An 18,050-nucleotide genomic window follows, 5' to 3' on the forward strand; every position below is an offset into this window, starting at 1 on the left:
CCCCTCCAAGATTTCATATCTGAAATTTGGGAATTAATTTGATTTAACACTAAATTCTGCAGTAATAAATGCATAAAACAGTGGAGACTCTTTAGAATACAGATATTTTCTGTTTGTATAAGGAAATAGTGTACTTGAGGTTAATAGTATACTTGAGGTTTGATTAGTATTCGTTCAAATAATGTCTAATAAATTATTAAGCAGATTTACGATCCCAATTATTTTTCTCATTCATAGGTTAAGAATCTAACGCTGCAGCTGGAGCAGGAATCAAACAAGCGACTTTTGTTACAAAATGAATTGAAGACTCAAGCATTTGAGGCAGACAATTTAAAAGGTTTAGAAAAGCAGATGAAACAGGAAATAAATACTTTATTGGAAGCAAAGAGATTATTAGAATTTGAATTAGCTCAGCTTACAAAGTAAGTCTCGGAAATAACATTCTTGATTTCTTTTTTGTGTGTGTTCAGCATTTGCTTATGTGTTTGATATTTTATATGTGTATAGATTATGTACTTAGAATTTGTGAAATGAAGATTTAGGAAAAAACGTTCAGGAAAAATAAAAATATTTATTTGCAAAGGTTTGCAAGGGAGTTCAGGCTTTGGAAGGGCAGACTTAAAAAAAAATGCAGTTATTAAAGGGGGTAAAAAAGACATTGTCAGGACTATTGACTTTACAATAAGTCTGTTTATGGTAGAAAAACAGTTTTTTTATATGATTTCCATATCCACAAAAATTATCTGTCATCACACTAGAATTACAAACATCAGGAATAACCTTTTTATTAAGGATTTAGTACCTTACAGAAAATATTCAAGTTTTCTTTACTTTAGAGACTAGAATTAGACATGATGACCCTGTGTGTGTTTGTTTCTTTGATTCATCTCAGAATGCAGTGTCCTTTTTCTCTATTCTTGAGATGTGATGTGTCTGCTTCCTTGAAATAGAGACACAGCAAGGTGTCACTGTGACTTTCAGAATTTGTGTAAGGACATGCTTCAGAGATTTAATGTCAAAGATGGGGATGCCTTAAGCCAAGTCATGGGATTTTATTTCCTCCAAATTTATGTTACATTGACTTGCCAGCTTCATGTACGACACAGTAACTCGTGTGTAGAATTGTCTCTCAATTTTGTTGACTTTATGTTGGTGAAATTCTTTTCCCCTTTAGAGCCACTGTTTTCACCAAATAAGGTGTTTTATAATTTTCTTCTCCCACAGTAACTTGCACCCAACATTCAACTAATAATTTCTATCAACCATATGCTGAAAGTAAAAAGCTTTTACCATATAATATGAAAACCCAGCCGCTGCAGACGGAATTGTTCATTGTTGAATAGCTGTGTGTTGGGTTGCATTGTGTATCTTGACTTTTTGAGTCCTTTCCTCTCTGTGAGCGGTATATATATTTACATATATGTATTCTGTATATGTACGTCTCTCTTTATCTATGTTGTCAGCTGTTGTTATTGCCTCCCTTCTTATTCCATATCTGAGTATTTATTTCCACCCCACCCGTGTGCTTAATTAACCATAAAATATAGTACTAAATTTTTCCTATCATTTATTTAATATGTTCATGTTTTTAATAGTCTACTTACTGCATAAGACATTTTAAATGTACCCTAAGAAAGCTGTTCTCTACAAAAATTTACCAAAATAATATCATTTTACTTTTGCATTTAGATTCATCCACAGTTAATATTCTCCTGAAAGTGAACTTCAGTAGAAAATAGTTCCCTCTACTTTTCATAGTATCATTTTACAAGGAGCAAAATGGCACCAGTGTGTCCTAACCGAATATAACTAGTTAAGTAATACTGAATAACAAAGTATGATTTTTTTTAAACAGAGGTTATTTTAGTAAACCTTTTTGTTTTAGCAACTTTAAGAAGCAAAGAATAATATAAAGTCTAGTAAAAGTAGGAGCATTTGTTTACTGCTTTCTCTTTCGTCTGAAGACAGTACAGAGGGAATGAAGGGCAGATGCGGGAGCTGCAGGATCAGCTGGAAGCGGAGCAGTATTTCTCGGTGAGAATCACTTTTAACATGTAGACTGTTTCCAAAGCTGACTTAACAAGGGGTTTAGATGTTTAATGTGAACTGTGATTCTTTTTCAAATGACTATGAAGTAGTTTTCTCCCGTTGTATATCCCCCTCTCTGCATGTCATTTCTGAATCTGTGTTGGTAGTCTAAGTTATAAAGAAATGACTGTTTTTGTGCAAATATTTCCAGAATTGCTTTCAAACTGGAGCTACTTAGAAGAGTCTGTTGAGAGTTCTGTCTGCCTGGTACCAAGCTCTGGTGTGTTAGAGTGCCAGTATTACCATGTGTGGTTCACGTGTGCACATCACAGTGGCCTTCGTATATGTGTATGTAGTCTCGCTGCATATAGTTGTGGGTATAACTAATGTTCAAGAACTTTTTCCTGTTTTGGCTCTGTGTGCACTTTATGAATCTGTTAGCTTTTTCTCCATAAAAATCATTTTATTTTGTTACTACAGGCCAGGTTATTTTCATTACTACTGTCGATAAGCATTTATAGCTATTTCTTTGAGGCTTTATTGAAAACTCTGAATTTTTGGTTGCCAAGCTTGTACCCTAACATTTCAGTTTGACGTTTAGCTGCTCTGTTTCTGTTTCACTGGCAAGCCACCTTTACTATGGCCTTTAAGCAGTGTAATTAAATACACACAGTTTGAGTTGCACTGCTGAATATGCCCGAGAAACCAAGTATGAACAATATTGGAAGTAATGATTTCCTCAGTAAAAAATCTGGGTATTGTTAGAGCTCTATGGAATTTCATGCAGTTACGAGCTTCATGCTAATAAACGTGGTGACTTTTCCATTTTTTGTCTGTTTCTTCTTGGCTTATTATACAATCCCTGGAATGTTTTTAAATTAAAAAAAAAAATTCAAGATTGTTGAAAACCTTTTCCCTGAATGTAAATTAGCCTTCATTTTTTCAGTGTGTGGGGTGACTTCGACACAGTGGTCTATAATATCAAGCACACCTTCCTGTCCGTAGGCTTCCACAGGATAATCTTTCAGTGCCTCCATATTTGGGGATGGATGTCCAAGTCATTTGCGGCGGTTCTTATGGATTCTTGATTTTTGCCTTTATAAAACAATACAAACTATTAACTGGCTTTAGTTTTGGTTTATTCTGTTGCTTGTGAGGACTGGGTTAGATGTTGCTAAATTTGATAAGTTATTATGAGCTGAATTTAAGATTTTCTTTAGTTTTGGCTTTCAGATCAGGTTATTTTTATTTCTTCATTGATTCCACATATAAATTTCAGTAATTGAAGTCGGAGAAATGAGAATCTGATTACTAAAGGCAGAATGGACTTTCATTTTAGAAATTGTAAACAAACCAGAGCTAGCCATCATTTTTCTTTCAGTTGCATTCTTGTAGAAATGCATTTTTCCCCTAGAGGAGTACTGTTTCTCAGAGGGATAATTAAGTATACAGTGTAAAAGTCATACTCCACAGCTGTTTGCTGGTCCTCACTATTTTTTCCTTATCTTTTAAACTAAAAAGTGTTGTTAAAAAAAAAAACCAGAAATTGACTTCACAATTGGAAGTTTACTCTATAACCTCCGCATCTATTACTATGAAATAAAACTGCAATGAAAATTCATGTGTAAGACTTTGTATAGATATATATTTTTACTTGTCTTTGGTAAATACTTCAGAGTGGAGTTGTTAGATCATATGTTAATTGTTTAACTTTATAAAGAACTACCAAATTGTTTTTTAACCTCATCAGTACACTTATTTATTCTTATCACTTGTTTTGCAGACACTTTATAAAACCCAGGTAAAGGAACTTAAGGAAGAAATTGAAGAAAAAAACAGAGAAAACTTAAAGAAAATACAGGAACTACAAAGTGAAAAGTATGTCTATTTTACTTTAGAACAATAATCAGTCCTACAGCAAAGATTTCTTAACTTTTAAGTGTAAACACAGAGAGTAGATGTGTCTTTATTCTTATGGCAGTGGAATAGCAAATCTTACTGGCCCAATTCAGAACAAATCAAACTAAATTTTGACTAAAATTTGCCTTTATGGTGAAGAAATAATTTGGTACTTTAACACTATAGCAGTTGTATAGAGATTCACTAAATTGTGACAGTAAATTGTTTTCAAAGGTCTCTCAATCTTCAAACATCTGTTTGTATATAAATAGTTCATGTAGTATTTGCAAATTATAATTCTTATGTTAGGTAAAGATATTTAGGGTCTTCCTCTTAGTATTATAAGGCAGATTAATTTCTATTGCATGTGTGCTTAGGGCTTTACAAGGAGGCAGTCTTATAAAGCTATTAAGTTTAATAACTGCTTATAGCTGGATAGTGTAAGAACAGACATTGAAGCTAGTTTTCTCACATTGTTGTATTGTTGTATGTCTTACCTTTTCCTCCCTCCTCAAATCAACAACTTCTTCTTGTTCTCATTCTCAGCAAATAGTCTTGTTTCCTGAAAGTCATAGGACATCTACTCTCTTCCACTAACACAGCCACTGACCTGTCTGCAGCTGTACATGTAAACCCCACCTTCCTTCTGATTCATGAAAATAGACAAAATTAACATGAGTTGACCTAAAAGGCAGCCCTTCGATCCCATCCCTTTCTGCCTATAACTCTGATAATTCTCTCATCTTTCCTTCATTTCTTTTTTTTTTTTAAATTTTTCTTGGAGTGTTGTTGATTTACAGTGTTGTGTTAGTTTCAGGTGTACCGCAAAGTGAATCAGTTACACTCCTGCCCTACATCATTTTTTTCCTTTCTGTAGTCATTTCCATTGTTACATAAGCATAGAGGTAAACATTTTCTTAAAAAATAACCTCCTTTTCTTTAAACTGTGTATCTACTTACAGATAACAACCTATATTTTGCTTCCTTTTGTAGCAAGCTTCCTTGAAAAGTGACATACCATTTACCTTCAGGTTCTCTTCTCTTAACTCTTTCTTGAGCTCATTCAAAACTTTGCACTCATTACTCTACCAAAATAACCTTTTTCAAGGTCACCTGGGGCTTCCTAATAGTTAAGAACTGTAGTCAGTCACTTCTTAACTATTATTTAATAGCAGCAGTTGGCATCATCGATTACTCTCTGAATTTGCTTCATTTGGTTTCTGTGACACCGAACTCTTTTCCGCCTATTGAACTGTCTCCTCTTCCTCACCCGTCTTTGCTCCTTTGTCGTTTCCCATCTCTGAGACCTTTAAACTATGGAGGGCCCAAGGGATCACTCCCTGCTTGTTCTCATCCAGCCTAATGGCTTTAAATAACATCAGTGTACAAGTATATTCTCCCCTGAATTTTAGACTTGTAAATCCAGCTGTCTGACATCTCCACTAGAGTGTTTAACAAACATATCATATATAACATGTCCAGAAAAATGCCTTACTCCCCCACCTGCTCCTTGCTGTCTTCCTCCTGTCAATATTAGCTGTTTTGTTAGTCCTGGTTGCTTAAATCCAAAAGTTGGCGTCATCTTAGACTCTTCTTTTTTTCTTACGTTCTGCATGCAATCCATCAATATAGCCTAGCTGTAACTAAAAAGCCTGTCCAGAATCTGATCATTTCTCACCACTTTTCATCATTTACCAACTTGATCCAAATTGCCATTGTCTCCAGTCTTGATTATTTCAGGTGTCTCCTCACTGCTTCTGCCATTGTATTGCCGCTTCTGCCATTGTCCCCCTACTAAATCTGATTTTAACTAGCAGCCTGAATGATCTCTTTAAAATGGAGCACTCAGGGTAAAAGCCAGAGTCCCTCTGTTGTTTTAGAAAGCCTTCTAACACTTGTTCTTTCTCCCCAATTCACTTATCACATCTCACAACCACCCCCGACACCCCTCACATTAGCTTCCTTCAGAACATTTCTTATTAGATGTTTCCTTTGCCTAAAAGCATTCCCAGATACCTGCGTGGCTCCTGTCTTACTTCCTCCTTTTATTTTCTCAAATATCAGCTTAGCAGAGAGACATTCTTGATCGCCCTCAGTAAAATAGTGACCACAACTTACAGCCTCTTTACCTTTCCTTTTATTGTTCTCTGTGGTGTACTATATATTGTTCATTTCTTTAAATTGTCTCACCTTGCTAATATATACTTTCTGAGGGCAAGGAGTTTGTTACTGCTGTATGCCTTAAATCCCAGAACAGTGTTTGGCACATAGGAACTTTAAATATTTGTTGGACAAAAGAATGGATATTATTACTGGTTTTTTTAGTTACTATATGTCTTCCTCTTTAGGCTTGAGACAGAAAATTTTATTTGTATTACTCCCTTAATAGAAAGTAGGTAGAAGTCATTCATTTATTTAATAAACATTTATTGAGCACCTACTGTATGTACAGGTTACAGTTATGACCAAGATAACTTATTGAAGACAGTTTCTCTTCCTAGGAAGAGCAGGCAAACTGCAGTGATCTGGTCGTGGTCCGAATGTCAATTCTGAAAGGCTTTAAAGGGTAATTCCCAAGCAGCATTCCTAGAATAGTTTATAGTGGTTTGCCAATCTATTTATAAATCTTCATAATCTCATTAAATTTCAGAGCTGGAAGGGACCTCAAAAATAATGTAGCTTAATTCTCTCATTTAATGTATTTGATTAAGTTGAGTTCTTATAAGTGTAAGGAACTTGCCTAGTGTCCCTACCCAATGGGATAGAATGGGGATAGAAGAGGATCAGGGTCTAGGTCTGGCCTCTTGATTTACAAGCCAGTGACTTTCCCACTGTGCCATGCTGCCTTTCCTTCCAGATCCCAGCAAATTCCTTTTCAGGAATAGACTGCAAGTGTGAGAGGTTACTTTTCTAGAAAGTTTGTAATGGGTTCAGGGTTTGTTTTAAGCAATAGAATAGTTAATTCTTTTATCAATTAAATAGAATTGTGTTTTTAACCATATAGTTAAGTTGGAAGAATGAATTGGATTTGTTTATACTCATCTTTCTCTTAAATCTACCAGAGAAACTCTTGCTACTCAGTTGGATCTAGCGGAAACAAAGGCTGAATCTGAGCAGTTGGCTCGAGGGCTTCTGGAAGAGCAGTATTTTGAACTGACCCAAGAAAGCAAGAAAGCTGCCTCAAGAAATAGGCAAGAGATTACAGATAAAGATCACACTCTTAGTCGGGTAAGTGATAGTTAGCTAAGTTATGTGATTAAAATTAATTGAAAAATGTAAACAGGCCACATTTTAAAGTGTTTGGGTAAGTGTATGTGCATGAGTATTTCCTTACACACAAGGGTCTACTTGTATGCATATATAAAATAGTTTATATAATCTAAAACAATTGTTAATAATTGAAATTCTTATTCAGTGTATTGGGTTTTTTCCCCCTTTCTGGTTATAGATCTTAATATATTTTATGTGAAGAAATACTTCATCTTAAATTCATTTGCTTTATTATCTTAATAAATTGCAACTGATTTCATGGCCAAAATTCTATAAAATTCAGAGATGCTATTTTGGGATGTGGATATCCACAAAAATTCCTTGTGTATATGTACAAATCCATTATAGAGAAACTGTTACTACAAACAGTTGTCTATTCCTAAAATATATAGTATGGTCAATAGATTATGGGGCTAGAAAGGGGAATTAGAGTTTTCTTCTTGGTGGTAAAGCCACTATCAAGTGCTCTGGTGTAAGTAGATCTGGATTCAAACCCCAGCTTTGCCCCTAAGAAGTTACGTCATCTTGGCAGTTTGCTTTGACTTCTTCAAGCCTCAGATTCTTCACTATAAAATAAAAATAATACCTATGTCATAGGATTCTTATGAAGATTAGATGCAGTCATATAAATAGAATGGGGAACAAGTAAATTACTGAAAGTAATTGTTGGAGGGCAGAGAGAATGAAAAGTGCCCACTGAACTGAGAAGGTATCTTCAGACTAAAATGCCAAGGCAGACAGCTCTGTACAGTCTTTGGACAGGTTACTATGGGTCCAGTAATCACAGAGTGGGTTTGGGCAGAAAATGATCTAGAAGCATTCCCAGCTGCACTACACACCACCAGAGGACCACTGGGACCTAGTTAACCTAGGGTATGGGAGGTATGTGCTTAAAAATAGGAAGTGCGTTCCTAGTTCCTAAGAATGGGTAACTAGTCTTGTGGGAATCAGGAATATGTCAGCAAAGGTCTTCATCATTGTTTGGGGACTACAGAGCATAGAGGCCACTTCTGATTATTAAATAATATATACTACCTAAAAAGCCCTTGATGACAAAGAAGTGATTTTATCACATAGTACAGTCTGGGTAGGGTCAGGGAAGGAATAAATAGGGAGGAAATATATGGGCCCACAGTGGTATCATTTATGCTAATAGCTAAACATTTTAAATTGTCCTTTTTGTCACCATTATTCAGATGAAGAAACTGAGGCCCAGAAAGATTGTGACTTGCTGAGGGTCACAGAGACAGAGAACTAAATGTACATTTCCTAGTTTTTAGTCTTGTTCTTATTTTATTACATTTTGTATTCCTTTCATTTGTATGACTATGTATGTATACATGCACACTGAAATAATTTTTGGAAGTTAACAGTTACTTTAAAATATTTTTAATTACTTCCACATATTTCAAACTGGAAACCAAACATTTTTATTGTTAAGCAATGTCTGACCTGTCCTTGTCTATGGAAAATGCAAGTATTTGTTTAAAGATTATTGCTTTAAATATGAGAGTACCAAAGAGACTATACAACTTCGACCTTTCTGTGCTTTGTTTAGCTTGAAGAAACGAATAGCATGCTAACCAAAGATATTGAATTATTAAGAAAAGAAAACGAAGAGCTAACTGATAAAATGAGGAAGGCAGAGGAAGGTATGTAAGATTTTTTTAAAAAATTGTAACATTAAAATCAAGTTCAGAGGTAAATCTTTGTTGTGTGTTAGGGTTTTGAAGAATTTGTTTTCATATGTTAAATAACTTGTGTAGCCTTAAGTATTATCTTGAATAGTGTTAGTCACTCAGTTGTGTCTGACTCTTTGCGACCCCATGGACTGTAGCCCACCAGTCTCTTCTGTTCATGAAATTCTCCAGGCAAGAATACTGGAGTGGGTAGCTATGACCTTCTCCAGGGGGTCTTCCTGACCCAGGGATCGAACCCAGATCTCCTCCATTGCAGGTGAATTTTTCACTGTCTAAGCCACCAGGGAAGCCCCTAAGTATTATCTTAGGGAACTTAAATATTCTGACCATCACTCCCCCCATAAAAAGGTAAATATATGAGGTGATATAAGTGTTAATTAAATTGATTGTGGGGGGATCCTTTCACAGTGTATACATATATCAATTCTTCACATAGTACATTTTAAAATCTTAAAATTTTATTTGTTATACCTCAATAAACTGAAAAAAAGAATTATTTAATGAAGGTACTGAAAGTTACTATGTAGTATATACTAACTTGAATAATGAAGGACATTGTTAGTTTGCAAGGCAGAAATTAATGACATATTATATATGACATTTTATATAATTTGTTGACAGAATATAAATTGAAGAAGGAGGAGGAGATCAATATCCTTAAAGCTGCCTTTGAAAAGAATATCAATACAGAACGAACCCTTAAAACACAGGTATACATGCGCTTAGCCTTCCCCATATGTTTGTATTTGAGTATCATATATTCAGAAGTTAATATTTGCTCTTCATTTCCTTTTTCTTAAAACTGAGATTGTCAAGTCATTGGAACAAATAATGTAATATTCTTTTTTCATTAAATATAGAAGTCTTATTCAGGAAATAGGATTTCAGTTGAGTCAAGAAAGCTAATTTGTCTAGTTATCTGATTAGTAAAAAATATGTTTTAGATTGCATGGAGGACCCATAATTGACAGTAGGAAAACTTAATGAGGAGAAAGCATATGCTTGACTGAAGTCAAGAGAGCAGAATGAAAAGAAAGAGAAGAATGGGGAGTAAGAAACTTAAAAGGGATGGTGTATCATTTTGCTTTGTATTTTGTAGCTAGATCAGTTTTTTACACTAAAACTTGATATCTTGTCATTGTACCAAGTCATCCAGTAGTTTTTAATTATTCAAAAGGTACTGTGTACCTCAGTTGATTTTTTTTTTAATTACAGTAAAATATTTTGTACTTATAGCTCCTTACCACTAATCTGTTCTCTCTCAGTAATCCTTCAACTAAAGTAATTTTTCAAAAATGCACTTAATAGTCATTGAAAATCCTTCAGTGGAGATTTTACTTCTCTCTGTAAACGTAGACCATGAAGATCAAGATTGACATTTATTCTTGTACATACTCCAAAAGAACGTAAGTTGAAAGAAAATGAACTAGGACCAGTATTTATAGCATATATGGATAGATATAAAGAGGATCTGCAAATAGGAAAAACGTTCAATAGAAAATAGAAAAAGCCAAGGGACACTTGAGAAAAAAGAAGCAGTAAAGATTTTTTTAAAAGGCTCAAACATAGGGACTTACTGGTGGTCCAGTGGTTGAGACTCTGTGCTTCCACTGCAAGAGGCGCGTGTTTGATCCTCGTCAGGGAACTAAGATCCCACATGCCTCAAGGCGTGACCAAAACAGAAAAGGTTCAACCACAGTAGTAAAGCAAGAAATAAGAATGGAAACAATAATGAGATATCTTTTTGACAATCAAATTGACAGGTTTTAATGAGTCATCATACTCAGCTTTGAGTATTATAAGCACATGGGGAACGTTCATTCATACAAAAACAATTTAACAGAAGAAAGCATTTGAATGTGCATATTCTGTGACCCAGTATGTGCTCATTTAGGAATTTATCCTATTTAAATACTTCCATAAATTCTCAAAAGAAATATACAGAAAATTGCTACATTATTTTTAAAAGTGAAAAACTAAAACTAAGTCATAAAAAGAGATGCAAAGAAGCCATTAAAAATAAATGAAGTAGATCTACATGTAATGACACAGAGAAATAATATTTACTGTGATATTTAATACAGTATTTAGGGAGCAAGTTGCAGCACACAGTGTACTGCAATATTCCATTTAAAATTGAAACATTTATATATAATCTACTTATTGTTTTAGGAAAAGTCTAGAAGGATATGCACCCAGTAGATGAAAGAAAAGAGAAGGCTTTAGCAGAGATAGTCTTTGATGAGTGATAACTATAATATCTTTTCATGTTCTTCACGTTATACTTCTATGTTTTTTTTTGTTAGATTTACTACTGGAAAAAACCAAATAGCCGTTTATGAGTTCAGTGAAGTAAGCTTTTACTGCACTAAAAAAATTACTCAAGGATTCTTTATCCTTGATGGGATCTAATCTACATGAAAATGATAGTGGTTAGGGATTTGTTCTATCTTGATGGAAAAATCTGATTTTTTTTTTTTTTTAACTACTACAGGACAGATATACCAGAGCTTATGTTTCTTGGTTTACGTAGCTAATTTCCTGTGCTTTTAACAGTCCTGTCTTACTTAGAATATATTTTTTCCTTCTGGCAAAAGGGGTTAGCCTCAACTATATTTACAACCTCTTTCACATTCAAGAGGGCCTGAGTATGGTGCCTCGTCCCCCTGCTCTCCTACTTGTCTAAAAGAAAAAAATTATCTTGAGCCTTTCTGCCTGTGTACTGTTTCGTCTAATTCTTGTGTCATCCTTGGCTCCCCTCCTTAATACCATTTCTTCTTTGCTCATTCAATTCCTGTTGGTCTTTTTAAGAAACACATGTGGACACAAATGCAGGTATTCCAGGAAGCCTTCCCTGACCTCTCCGAGTCTCTGTTAGGTACTGCTTCCGTAGCACCTTGCTTGCTTCTTTTTCCTCATTTTCCACTCAGCACTGTCATGCTTGCTTTCCAGCTCCTCTGCCAGACTAGGCTGTCTTTGCGGTTAACTGTATTTTCTGTCCTTATATCTAGTTTACATGCAGTATAGTAAGTGCTGAATAATTGTTGAGCAGTAACTGGATTTTTGTAAGCCTATCTGGTTCTTATTAAACATTTGAACAAAGAGATGAGTCAGTAATAGTTACTTGTGCTACCAGTTATCAATATTCCAAACTTTATTAGGTTCTCCTAATTTTCACACACAAAAAGTCCTGCTTCCTGATTTTGAAGGAAAAAAAAATTTTTTTTACTGGAGGCTTAAATTGAATAGCTACAATGAAGAACCTTATTAATAACGTTTTAATATCATAATAGGCTGTTAACAAGTTGGCAGAAATAATGAATCGAAAGGACTTTAAAATCGATAGAAAGAAAGCAAATACGCAGGATTTGAGAAAGAAAGAAAAAGAAAATCGAAAGCTCCAACTTGAACTCAACCAGGAAAGAGAGAAATTCAACCAAATGGTAGTGAAACATCAGAAGGAGCTGAATGAAATGCAAGCGGTAAGGTTGTGTGTGTGCATTTGTTATTACTGTATATACCTAGCTATTTATCTTGTTTAGTTTGTTCAGTATAAAAAATGCATATTTAGGTTTATATTCTTCCCAGTTTGATTACTCTAATATGAACCATGATCTTGACAAACTAGGAAGATACTCTGTTAACTATAACTTGAGTAATTTTTACCCCTTAGCATCTGCTTGATTAGAAGTGCTACTTTTGGAGAAACCACCAAGGGTTTTCCTCTGTATCTTTTACACTTTCATTTGGAACCATAAAAGCATTTTCTATTGTTTTAACAGGTGTTTGGGTTTGGTTTTTAATGCTTTGTGTTTTAGAAGAAAAAAACAAAATACTTTTTTTAAAGCAAAGAGAAAAGGAGCTTATGCATGCAGTGTATTACTGAGGAAGAGAACTTGCATTTTTATAGTTGTAGTACAATCTGTGGTAGTAACCATTCGTGAAGTTTATAGTCAGTTTTTAGTATTAGCAATTCTCAGTTACATATTTTATAACTACACTGATTCTTAGTTTCTAATGTTGGAGATTTGAACTTAATTCTTTATATTATCTTGGTACTTTTTTATTTTTTAAATAGCAATTGGTAGAAGAATGTACACATAAGAATGAGCTTCAGATGCAGCTGGCCAGCAAAGAGAGTGACATTGAGCAGCTGCGTGCCAAACTTTTGGACCTTTCAGATTCTACAAGTGTTGCTAGTTTTCCCAGTGCTGATGAAACTGATGGAAACCTTCCAGGTAAGAATAATTGCTGTTACTTCATTCAGGTTTGCTAAAACAGCATGGGAATTAATGTAGATTTCTTTTATTTGGATTTATAACTCTGTCATTTTGTCCATGAATTCTTAAGAAGGGATTTATGTTTCTGATGGCCCAGAGTCTGATATTTGCATACTTAGTGCATTTTATAGCATAAAAGCAGTCATAAACAATCTTAGGCTCTTAAAATAGATCTGAATGGCTCTTCTTAAATAGAAACCTGAAGTTTATGAATCAGTATTGAGTAGCCCATCCCTATGGTGAAAGTCAAAACTGCTGCTACAACTCTCAGTGTTTAAGGAAAATTGTACATGTTTTTATGTGTAGCAGCTGTTTAGTGTTTAATGTGTTTTTGTGCTGAAACTAAGAACTGTACTTAATAATCAGAACCATAGCAGCTCTATATAGAAACCTACCTAGTGCTATAGTGATAAACTTCAACCAGACTTAAAGTTTCAAATTTGGAGAAGTAGATAAAAGCAGTTGGGAGGTGCAGAGAGGTGGCAGGGAGTGAAGTAAACGCAAAAGTGAGGAGCTAGGATGTCAGACTTTTTCTTCTTTTTCCTTTTTTTTTTCCAGTGAAGAATCAATTAAAAAAAAAATACTATGTATTGCCTCATTTTTGGATACATTCTTGTGTGGATTATAGTACATTTATGTCTTTTTAACAGAGATGAGCAGTACACATGATGTAGGTTCAATTTAGAAATTAATAGGTTATAAATACTAAACCATGCATTATGAATTTTAAAGGTATACGTATACACACAGAGACACACCAATTTAATGTACTACATATTCTTAGTTCAAGATCTTGAGAGTTTTAAGTGGTCTTAAACTTGAAGTAGATTTTAATTAAAGTATTTCCTAAATAATGCATGAAAAGAAAGATACAGATCACCACATTTGATATGATAAGGATCTATGTTAACAGATATTACTTGTTTTTGTTGTTGTTGAGAATTTGAAATAAGAAACTTGATAGACTACCTAGAAAATTTCATGTTATTGTTATTGGTCAACAAAGTGAAATTCAAAATAGGAAGTGAATTCACTTCTGATATGTATTCTATGTAATAGTCATTCTTTTGTGGCTTTGCTAGCTCAAAATGAGGTATCTGGAAAGGGAAGGGCAGGGAATAAATATTTCTTACTCCAATGGTCAAAAAATTCCTTCTGTTTTCCCATTTTTGGCTCTCTGAAACCTCCAACCTCTTGAAAATCTTGTAGCTTCACTTCCTTATCAGAGGATCACTTTGGATTTAATAAGAATCTCTAGCTTCAGCTGTTGTTTGAGCATCATTGTAAAGTTATGACCCAATCCTCAGTTAAGAAAGAGTATGACATGGAAATTCCTGGTGGTTTAGTCATAAGGGCTTTGTGCTCTCACTGGAGAGGTCCTGCGTTCAAAAGTTTTATTGTCTTTATTCCATCCATTTCCCTTGAGCTTTGTTTATAATGTCTTACTATGTATGCCTTGGTTTTCTTTGTATTAGGTTAAACATTTCAGAGACTGACTTGGTGAATACTGTCTAGAGGATTTGAATTGAGAGATGAGGTTGGGGGAAGGTAATGAGTTTTATTTCATCCTGGCTTATTCAGGAAGGCTAAATTAGAAGCATCATCAGGTGGTTTGACTGGCAAACTTAGGTGAGGTATCCATTTAGACTTCAGAATCCTGATCTAATAAGTCCATTCAGGAGGGATCAGTCAGCAAAGAAATTTTTAAATGATTCTACTGGTTCCGTTCTGAGTATATTATTTAGTATAGCTGTGTATTTTGAGAGATTTTTGCTTTTAAGATTTTCAAAGTTCAAGTGGAGGGGAAAAAAAGAAAAAACAGGTGCTGGTGGCCATTCTCCATTGACTAGTCAGGGTATCTCTCTGTTACTGTGTTCTGATTTTGAAATTTTACAGAGGTCTTTACAGTGCTGCACCTTTTCATATCGGAGGCTGTGACTTTCATATTGGAGGTAGAAATTATGGAAAATTATTATCAAAGTTGCTTTACCTCTGTATCAGATATCCTACTGTTTGCTGCTGCTCCTAAGTCGCTTCAGTTGTGTCCGACTCTGTGCGACCCCATAGACAGCAGCCCACCAGGCTCCCCCATCCCTGGGATTCTCCAGGCAAGAACACGAGTGGGTTGCCATTTCCTTCTCCAGTGCATGAAAGTGAAAAGTGAAGGTGAAGTCGCTCAGTCGTGTCCGACTCTTCGCGACCCCATGCACTGCAGCCTACCAGGCTCCTTTGTCCATGGGATTTTCCAGGCAAGAGTACTAGTAACTTGAAAGTCTATATTAAGTCTTACTGTTTACTAGACCTCTGGCAAATAAAGTTAAGTTTTTGTGGTCATATCTAGAAAGAATTGTAAAAAGTTTTGGCATTCATTCTTAATTTGAGAGTTTCCTATCATTCACATGTCTGAAAGATTTTTTGAAGGTAATGATTAATTTTATTTAGTTTGGAAGACTGATCAATGATTGGAGATAATCAGTACATCTGAATTCTTGAGCATTGATTGATACTTTTTTCTTTTTTATATCACTTATTAATTTAAATTTTTTGGAATGGTTCTGTAGCTGTGTTTCTTAAGCAATATGTAGTTCATCTAAGTAAACTTTGGTAGTCTTCAGAGATTAGCTTTGATGTTTGAATTGGCTATATTTGATACTGATTTACACCTCTTTCTTACATTATCCTCTTTCTTATATGAGTTACATATAATTAACTCTTAAAGAAGTTAATTGCTCATATTGCAATAATACACATCTAAATTTTTTTTTTTAAGTTCAAATTGCTCTACAAATAAATGAAACCTGGGACCAAGTTTTTTTTTGTACTTCTGTAGTATGTTATTGATAATAATCTAGACTTAGAAGTCCCCAACATTTATTTATCTGGAGAAGCTGATTTCTGTTTGTATTATAAAAGAATTTAGAATATTATACTTTCAGGTTGCCACTTAGGTCACAGGTGGTCATAGTTTTAAAGGAGGTCCTTACATACTAAAAAAAATTTTAAAGAACTGAATAAAAAACTGGTATATTAAGTTGCATATAAGACAAGAGTAAGTAATTTTTTTTAATCACTGAGTTTGGTTTACCTGCTTCTCTGAAGGGAATTCACTGGAAGGAAAGACTAAAATTCTGTTATAACATTTTTGGCAAAAAATAATTTTAAATTGGCAAAACCCTTCATATATCTTCAGCACCTTTTTTGAGTTTCTGATTTCTTCATTTTATTTCAATTAGGGCAGATATAAAATTGGGCTTATTTAATTCATAAAATGCCTTTGATGTATAAAATTTCTATAGGAACACTGAAATGGCAACATACAACAATTCATTGAAAATACATTTCAGTCAGTATATTCAAAGAAAACATTGGCAAATTAATCCAAACTTAGAACCAGAAAGCTTATATATTTCTGACACTTATTCTCATAGAGAAATAGCTTGGAAGGAGGGTATTTTGGCATACACAATTCTGTATAAATGTCAAGATTTTCATGGCTTTTATGTCTTTTATTTTTAGTGAGGAATTACTGGTATGAAATGGACTTTGGCACACTGAAGGGAACTTTTCCTAGCAATAACTTTTCCTTTTGTAAATTAGAATATTTGTGAATGATCAGCAGCCTTCTGTATGTTATTGAATATAAATTAGCCCTGTGGTTTTTAAATTACAACCATTATTTAAATAGAGGGTGACTTTACTTGGCTAACTAAGAAAGAAAGAACTGCAGAATAATAATTTTTTAAACGGTGTATCAGGTACCTACTCTGTGTGTCAGATGCCTTGGGGGGGGGTGTGTGTGGGTGTGTGTGTGTGTAAGTGCTCGGATGTGGTACCCTGCTCTCAGAATTTCCAAGGAACTGCCTAATGGGACAGATTAATTATTGATGAACAAAATAATAATGCTAACTAAGAAAAAAGTTGGGAGAAGAAGAGTATCACTTTGAAGTTTCTCATTATCAATTTCTTCCACTTTAACAACTAAATGAAGGAGAATAACAAAATCAAAGGCCATTAGGTACATGGAAGAAGCTGGAACAAGATCATTCCTGATTCAATTAACTGCAGAGTTTGTCTAAGGGAAGATTAGCACTATGCTCTAGGAATTGAAACTCAGAAATTAGATTGCCTGGGTGAACCCTGGAGCTTTGCCAGTTGCTAGAGTTACCCTAGGCCAAGTCAGTTCACCTTGCTAAGCCCTAGTCTCATCATTTGTAAATGGAGGATGATAGGAGGACCCATCTTATCCTATATTCCTGAGAATGTAATATCCTATGTTCATGAGGTTATATATATAGATTATATATGAGGTATTACTTGTACTTGATAAATAATAAATACATAGTAAATGTTACCTATTATCATTACTTTAAGACCAAACTGTTTTACACCTTTTAAGTTACACAGAGGAAGATAATATATATTCCCCTTAGGGTCATGATTTAAACAATGGTATAATGTCACATTATAGCATTGTACCTTAAAGTTGGTTGCTTTTCTTCTGTGTTTCAAATATAATAGATCTAAAGAATACAATTATGGTCTTATCTCTCACCTGATATAAAATAATAATTTCTAAATTGAATCATAAACATTAATTATATTTAGTATGTATTTAATATATTTAAACATTAATGATAATAATTATAAAATGCCTTGATTGAATTAGTCAGAGAGTTTCTGGTGGGTGCAAACTGGTAAAAGATTAGCAGTTTTACCTGCTGAATTCTGTGTTCTTTTACTGTTTATTCTGATACTACAAACTTTAAAGGCTTTATACCTCTTTAGTTTGCTAAGAATTGTAATTGGACTTACCACTAGAATTAAGGAACCCCTCCCCAACCAAATTTGGACACTTTCAATGAAATTGTTATAA

The 18,050-nt window shown here is 34.2% G+C and overlaps 1 protein-coding gene across 2 annotated transcripts in view; it reads left to right on the forward strand.

Annotated features, from left to right (window-relative positions):
- The window catches only part of ROCK1 (Rho associated coiled-coil containing protein kinase 1), a 123,372-nt gene that overhangs the window by 100,697 nt on the left and 4,625 nt on the right, over nucleotides 1-18,050 (forward strand). For both annotated transcript variants that reach the window (XM_055559428.1, XM_055559429.1), the window contains exons 20-27: nucleotides 238-422; nucleotides 1,965-2,034; nucleotides 3,812-3,906; nucleotides 6,990-7,155; nucleotides 8,756-8,849; nucleotides 9,519-9,607; nucleotides 12,191-12,379; nucleotides 12,976-13,135. In XM_055559428.1, coding sequence (XP_055415403.1) covers nucleotides 238-422; nucleotides 1,965-2,034; nucleotides 3,812-3,906; nucleotides 6,990-7,155; nucleotides 8,756-8,849; nucleotides 9,519-9,607; nucleotides 12,191-12,379; nucleotides 12,976-13,135 — 1,048 coding nt within the window. The remainder of the gene's footprint in view (nucleotides 1-237; nucleotides 423-1,964; nucleotides 2,035-3,811; nucleotides 3,907-6,989; nucleotides 7,156-8,755; nucleotides 8,850-9,518; nucleotides 9,608-12,190; nucleotides 12,380-12,975; nucleotides 13,136-18,050) is intronic.

The sequence above is a fragment of the Bubalus kerabau genome, chromosome 21 (assembly GCF_029407905.1).
Source record: "Bubalus kerabau isolate K-KA32 ecotype Philippines breed swamp buffalo chromosome 21, PCC_UOA_SB_1v2, whole genome shotgun sequence".
NCBI classification, from domain to species: Eukaryota; Metazoa; Chordata; class Mammalia; order Artiodactyla; family Bovidae; genus Bubalus; species Bubalus kerabau.